At 50.7% G+C, this 7,372-nt stretch overlaps 1 protein-coding gene across 1 annotated transcript; it reads left to right on the top strand.

Moving 5' to 3' along the window:
- Positions 1-2,053: 2,053 nt before the first annotated feature.
- On the top strand, positions 2,054-3,079 carry FOXB2 (forkhead box B2; the record flags this gene model as incomplete). The annotated part of the gene is made up of 1 exon (XM_084225920.1): positions 2,054-3,079. The coding sequence occupies one exon, from the start codon at positions 2,054-2,056 to the stop codon at positions 3,077-3,079; it is 1,026 nt and encodes a 341-aa protein (XP_084082046.1).
- Positions 3,080-7,372: the final 4,293 nt, after the last annotated feature.

Below are 7,372 nucleotides of genomic sequence, written 5' to 3' on the forward strand. Positions count from 1 at the left end.
AAAACCACGCGCTTTCTGGGTTAGCTTGGCTCGGCAGAATTGCGGCTACTTTTTCTGCTTCTTTAACGTTGATTATGCTTTTCACTTGACTGACCTTGATCAGGTATAAAACTGTCAAATACACATTACTTGAGAGGGGGTTTAAAATTAGGCTTTTCCTTCGCCCCCTGAAAGAAATTATAAGCACACATTTAAAAGCTTTTTTTCTTCCCCCACCCTACACCACTTCTACCTGCAACAGCTGAGTTGGAGGCAGACAAACAAATTTGATGTCCAAACCAACTCCGGGGCCGCAGAAGTGCGGCGTGGGGTGCGCCGCCGGTCGGGTTCTACCCCAGCGCTCCTACGGCTGCCGTCCCCGCGTGGTACGCACCCCCGGGGGCTCTGACCCAGAGCAACAGCTGGAAGGATGGGCTCAAAAAAAGCTCTACCATACATAGCGTTATATATAGCAAGGCTCTTTCAACCTATTTGTTAATTTATGCCATAGAAGCCGGACTAATAATTTTTACGCTGGCACCTCTTATAGCATCTCGCTAATTGTGCTCCGAGGTACTGATGTTGAGCAGTGTTTCTTCCAATTCTAGCGGCAGCTGAGCAAGCAATCTTCCCTTTTTCTCGCTCAACTCTACAGCCTACTCGCTAAAATACAGTACGTTTGGAAGATAGATAGGAATTGTTGCACTGTTCATTGATTCCTATTAATGAGCCGGTCTAAACCAACACTGGCGCTAAGTAGTCCGTCTGTAAGCGTACAGATGATGCTTTGGCTGGTTCTTTACGTGTTTTCTAAGAGCCGCATCGTGGCGAGCAGCAAGAATTGACAGTAACGATTTGGAGAGGAGAGTGTAGGAATTTTTGCCTCTTGGTTTTGTGCTAGTCTTTGCGTAGCTTCTTAAACATAATGACAGGAATGATAAAAAATTATTTCAAAAGGCCTGTGTTTCCTGCTTGCTGCCTCGCGGGGCTAGCTCGGGGCCGTTTCTCCAGGGCGCTTGACTCGACTTGCCATGGGGAAGAGGAAAGACCTCTTCCCGTTTTCCATCTCCCTGTGGTGCGGTCCCCTCTGTCGGTGTTCGCGCCGACTGCTATAAGCCTGGCCGTGCGGGAGCGAGGGGTCAACAAGGAGGAGAATGGATAGGGGGGCTATGAAAGGCGTGGAGGGAAGCTGGAGTGGGAGAGGTGGGAGGAGGAAGCTTTCCTGCTCGGGCCACTGTTTCCTGCCCTATGGAAAGAGGATCTCGGTCTCATACGGAGTTTCCTCAGCCCCCTGGCTCCACCTCACCCTGATAAGGAGATGTGAGTGAGAGGGGAGTCGGGAGCCGTTTCTCGCTCCTTTTCCGTGAGACGCCAAGTCCCCAAGCGGCTGTCATGTGATAGCAAGAGAGCAGGAACTGCGGGGGTCTCGCCACTCGGGCACCATTACAAAACCGCGCCGGAGCGCACAAGCCCCGCCAACATCCACGGCCGTTGCCGCCCGGCTCGCCTCCTCTCCCCGCCGACACCCGGCGCTCGCCTCTGCCGCAAACTTTTAAGGGGACACCAGACTGAGCGGTGAGAGGGATGTTTTTATTTCCTTCTTTCCCGTCTCTGCAGACGTCCGAGGTAATTTTATGCTCTCAAGTCCTTGGTGCCTGAGGAGCATCAACTCCAGCCGAGTGTGCCAGGCGGCAGGGGGGAAGCCCGGGAGATTCAGCAACCTCCAGGAGAAAAGCGGGACGGCAGCGGGGGCCGGGACCTCCTTCTGGCACGTAGTTCCCGACCCCCCGCGGCCTGGGCGGCAGCTGTCTCCCCCGCAAGCTGAGGGACAGCTAGGCAAGCGCGTCCCGCGGGGAGAGGCTGCTGGAGGAAGCCGCGCACGGAGCTCTCTGGCCGGCCGCCGAGAGGTCTCTGTCGCGTGTGGCCCGGGCAGGTGGCGCCCAGGATGTAGAGGCGGCGGCGGAGCAGGGCAGTGAAGTCCTCGGATCCCAAGCCCGTCGTGCGCAGTATTGAGCGAAGCCTACCCTCGAGCGGCGGGATTGTGTGGCTGCGGGAGTGCTGTGGCGGGGAGGCGATGCCCAGGCCGGGGAAGAGTTCGTACAGCGACCAGAAACCGCCCTACTCTTACATCTCCCTGACGGCCATGGCCATCCAACACTCGGCCGAGAAGATGCTGCCCCTGAGCGACATCTACAAATTCATAATGGAGCGGTTCCCTTACTACCGGGAGCACACCCAGCGTTGGCAGAACTCCCTCCGCCACAACCTCTCTTTCAATGACTGCTTCATCAAGATCCCGCGGCGACCCGACCAGCCGGGTAAAGGCAGCTTCTGGGCGTTGCACCCGGACTGCGGGGACATGTTTGAGAACGGCAGCTTCCTCCGCCGCCGCAAGCGCTTCAAGGTGCTGCGCCCCGAGCATCACCTGCCCGGCGGCGGCGGCGGCGGCGGGGCGGGCGGCGGCGGTCCCGGCAAGCCCCCGGCGCCCACCCCGCACATGGTGCACTACTTCCATCCGCACCCGCCACCGCCGCCTCCCCCGGGGAAGGTGCCGGGGCTGGCGGGCTCCGACGCGGCCGTGGCTGCGGCCGCGGCCGCCGCCGCTGTGGGAAGGCTGCCGCAGTTCTCGACCTATGGGAGCAGCCAGCCCTCGGGCTTCAAGCATCCCTTCGCCATCGAAAACATCATCGGCAGAGATTACAAGGGTGTGCTGCAGGCCGGCGGGCTTCCGCTGGCCTCGGTGATGCACCACCTGGGCTACCCGATGCCCAGCCAGCTCAGCAGCGTGGTGAGCTCCGTGTGGCCGCACGTGGGCATGATGGACTCCGTGGCCGGTGTGCCCGTGTCCCCCGACTACGGACCCTTCGGCATGCCCGTGAAGGCGCTCTGCCACCCGCCGGCACAGACCATGCCCGCCGTCCCGGTGCCCATCAAGCCGGCGCCGGCCCTGCCCGCTGCCTCGGCCATCCCTGCTCTCACGGTCGCCGCCTCGCAGATCTGTCCCGCCGCTTCCCCGGCTGCTGCATCGCTGCTGGAACAGACCGCGAGCAACAACCCCGAGGGCAAGAGCTCCCTCCACTCCGTCCTGGTGCACTCCTAAAGAGCAGGGGTCGGGGGGAGAGAGGCCCCCAGGCTCCCGGGGGAGTGGATGGGGGGGATCCAGGGCGTGCTTGCAGAAACCCGATCGATCTCATGACTATACCCCGCTGGTGTCTGTGTTTATATCGTGTACTATCAGATCATTTGAGAGCCAGGTCGCAGGTAAGACCTTTTATCGTCGTTAAATGTCATTAGTGGCGGAGAGGCGATGTGAAAAACCGCAGCCGGGGCCGAAGGGGCTGGCTCGGAGAAAAGGGCCGAGAACGAAGTTCTCCCCGCCACCCCGCCAGCCTGAGGCACGGGGTGCCATGCAGCCTGCGCTCCCCGCCGAGCCCCTATCCCGGGCCAATCACCCCGGAGGCCCCAGGAAATCCCAGCTCCGAGAGGGGAGGTGCAGTCGGCCGGCGAATAGGGAGAGCAGAAGGATAAAACCGGTGCTGAAGTCTGCTTCTCCCTCTTCCACGACAGACAGGAATCCGCTGCTCCACCGTCCTGTAACCTTGCTGTGAACGGGGTAGGCAAAATGTTTACCTTAGACCCTGGCGAGCTCTGGGGCCCCACGACATGCAATGCTTGCTGCTTAAAGAGTAAACGTCAAATCTTTCGATTAAGTAGTGGGAATTTAAATGACAACGGTACTGACAGCAAAGGGTTCCTTTAACTAACGATCACTTGCGCTTTCCCTTCACACTTTTATAATCCATCCTATAGTACCTTAGAAAGGACTGAAGCGTGACCTGGCCTCTCAGACTCTGTGTGAGTGTCCGAATTCCCTAGTTTCTCTTTAAAATAAAAACAGCCCGGCGATTCGTAGATCGTGCTTTTCACATCACCTTTCACCGCTCACAGACACCACTATTCTGTACGTGTTGCTTGGCGTTTCTTCCACGTGAACGTGAACGCAAAAACCTGCGGGGGAAGGGGGGGGAGGATGGAGAGTGAAACAGGTGGGGGAAAGTGGGGAAGGTCAACAGGAAAATGGTTAAAAAGTAATTCGTGAAAAGCACTTTACTGAAAACAACCTCCAACGGACGAGATGTCTGTGCAGAGGGATCGGAAGTCAGAGATTGACGTTCTGGGCTGATGAGTCCCGGCTGGTTTGCGAGTGATTGCTGCCATACCCTGTCTCATTGCTGTACCAATGCTCATAAAAGCCAATCCATCCATTTGCTTCTGCTGGTGCTGCTATTTAAAATACTCGCCGTTCACATTGGTCAAGAAAGGTGTGCCTGTACCGTAAGTTTTCGCTCCCTCTCCCCAAACTGATAAAAGTATCCAAAAGTTTTCTCGGCGGCAAGACAAGGGGAAGAAAAGGAAAGAAATCTCTTACAGGTGAATTGCCTGTAGAGGCACTGTGGTCTCTGCCCGCAGCTCACGGGCAAAGAGCCGGCGATCGGGTGTGAGAAGAGGCAACCGGCTCGGGACCCGATCCCACTGAAGACAGTTGTCGTTTTGCCAGTTTCAGCTTGTGCTGGGTCCCACCTGCTTCCTTGGTTTTATCCCCTCATGCCGGCGTGCCAACAGCGGCCCAAGACGAAAGGTCGCAGTCTCCGCCCCCGGGGAAGGATATCCGGTGACAGGCTGACCCTTGGTGCCAGAGAAATTTGCTAGGAAAAGCAAACCTGTTTGGCCCTGACCGCTGTCTATCCAAAATATTCCTCCCACACACTCGTGGGGTCTGTTCGACCACTTGAAATTCCCCTGGAACTATTGAATTTCCAGTTATTCTCTCTGTTCTAGGCGTGTTTGCACCTTAATTTAAAAAAAATATAGAATTCCTAGCGCCTAAAAATTACTACTAATAATGTTATGTTAATTAAATACATCGGTATCATGGTTTGTGAATCGGTCTGGAAGGGGAATTGTCCCTAAAGTATTGCAACCAGAAAGTGAGCCAAAAGAGAAGAGAAGAGAAAAGAAGAGAAAAGAAAAGAAAAGAAAAGAAAAGAAAAGAAAAGAAAAGAAAAGAAAAGAAAAGAAAAGAAAAGAAAAGAAAAGAAAAGAAAAGAAAAGAAAAGAAAAGAAAAGAAAAGAAAAGAAAAGAAAAGAAAAGAAAAGAAAAGAAAAGAAAAGAAAGGAAAAGAAAAGAGAAAAGAAAAGAGAAAAGAAAAGAAAAGAAAAGAAAAGAAAAGAAAAGAAAAGAAAAGAAAAGAAAAGAAAAGAAAAGAAAAGAAAAGAAAAGAAAAGAAAAGAAAAGAAAAGAAAAGAAAAGAAAAGAAAAGAAAAGAGAAAAAAGAAAGGAAAAGAGAAAATAAAAGAAAAAAAAGGTGCTTCACATTTTCTTTACTCTGCTGTTTTCCATCTTAGGCAGAGATCCAATTTGACATTCCACTGCTAAAACCAAGGTGCTCATAAAAAAGCAGTCTGCTAAATAAATCATGAATAGCACTAGCTGTATATAAGTTGTATATGTATTTAAATATATTCCACTACTCTTGATGTAACCACTGTGTAGGACTCCAAAAAACATCTTAAAGAACCTTAAGAGTTTTCCCCTTACATTGGTCAAAGGGGTTAGAGGGACGGAGAATTCGGAACAAGAGAAGAGGTAATCGTCCTGGGAATTATTCAGACGATTCTAGTCAGTTTTAAGATTCTGAATGACCCTCTAAATTTCATTGTGGGAAAACTTTTATTTGGTGTGAAGAGGCCTGTCTGGGTGCTGGGGTGAGGTGCAAGCAGGAGGCTCCCGCCGCCTTTCGCACCCAGGCAGTCGAGGCAGGTGTATGCAAAACAGGCAGGGCGCCCGGCGCAGGGGCTATCAGGGGAGTGGATCTCTGATCGGAGGTGAGACGGGCCTGAGGGCCAGGCACTCGCCCATCGCCCGGAGGGACACGCCAGGACGGTGGGGTACACGGGGATGCGTGGGGTACCAGCAAACTGCGGGATGCAGAGCAATCTGCACACAGGGGCTCTGTGTGCAGCAGGTTTTTCCCACCACGGGGGCTCTGGGGAGCGGGAAGTTTCCCCACTAAGCCGAGGGTCACTTGCCCAGATGGCTTAGTGTGACTCCCAGTACAGTGGCCTGCTTACACTTTGTATGAACTAAATATGGGGATATTTTCTGTAGTTTGTACAGTGAAAATTTTAGGGGGTTAGAACCTGCTAATTCCAGATTATCGGGGGGGAAGACGAACTAATCAAGTAATAATTTCTAACTCATTTATACATCTGGTTTTCCTTATTCTTAAGTATTTTATCTCTAAACATGGACTTTGCAAGGTTACACAAATTTGTACCAACAACCAATAATCCCAATACATAAATAAACTCAATTCAAATGCTGCTTTAAACCAGATGATAGCACAAAAAGTAGAGAAATGAAACAGCACTCTTTCTTCCAAATTGAAAAGCAGGTGTAAACTGGTGAAGGGTGAGATTTTTCATTTGACAAATAAAATAGAGAAACAGCCTTGTTTGGCTAGATTTTGTCTTTCTGCTGTACCAGTACACCTCATGCAGAAACAGCTTGTCTTCAGATTAAAGTGTGTGTATTCTGCACAGAAAGGCAGTCGAGTCTTTACTGAGTGGGTGAAGGCAGGGTGTTTGTAAGCACAAGAAAGAGATGCAAGGAGGACAAGCAAGCTTAATCTTCATATCAGACTGCCAAAGGTAGAGAAGTAAAATTTATTACTAGAGGAATGGAGGCCAAAGAAAAGGCATTCATTGCACCCCAGTATGCTTCTGGTTTACTGTGGCTAGCTAATATAGTGATTGCTATTTCTACCCATAGGGAACAATTCCCAACCAAGGCATTGCTTTATGTATTTTAGATCCATAGGGATGCAAATCAGGAAAGAAAAGCAAATACAGTATGACTCTTAGAATTAATGTGGCTTATGGTCTACACATGATAGCAGTGTTTCAGTGTATATGTTCTGATCTCAGTAACACCTGCTACACTTTGACAACCAGAGTTATAACTGAAATTCTGGACTCCATTGATCAAATTCTGAAGCTTCTCTGGACAAAAATTGATACAGAAAATCTGCCTGGAACTTTGTTGCTGCTGCTGCTTGTGGTAACAGATTTTTCTCTTTATTGTAAGACTTTATTTTAAATCATTATCCTTCAAGTCTGTTTTAAGATAGAGCCTTCCCTGTAAGGGCTGGAAATATGTCATAGTTTCAGTTTTGAAAAGTAAAATTTGACCTCAGCTTCAGGAATTTTGCTGAATATATGATTAGATTAACCATCTTTAGTTAGACAAACCAGTTTTAATTTTAGACATCTAATGATAAAGACAAAAAATTACAGCCTATGGGTCTCTATTCTGGACATTATGTATTTTTGT

This window comes from Fringilla coelebs, assembly GCF_963513975.1.
Source record: "Fringilla coelebs genome assembly, chromosome: Z".
Classification (NCBI taxonomy): domain Eukaryota; kingdom Metazoa; phylum Chordata; class Aves; order Passeriformes; family Fringillidae; genus Fringilla; species Fringilla coelebs.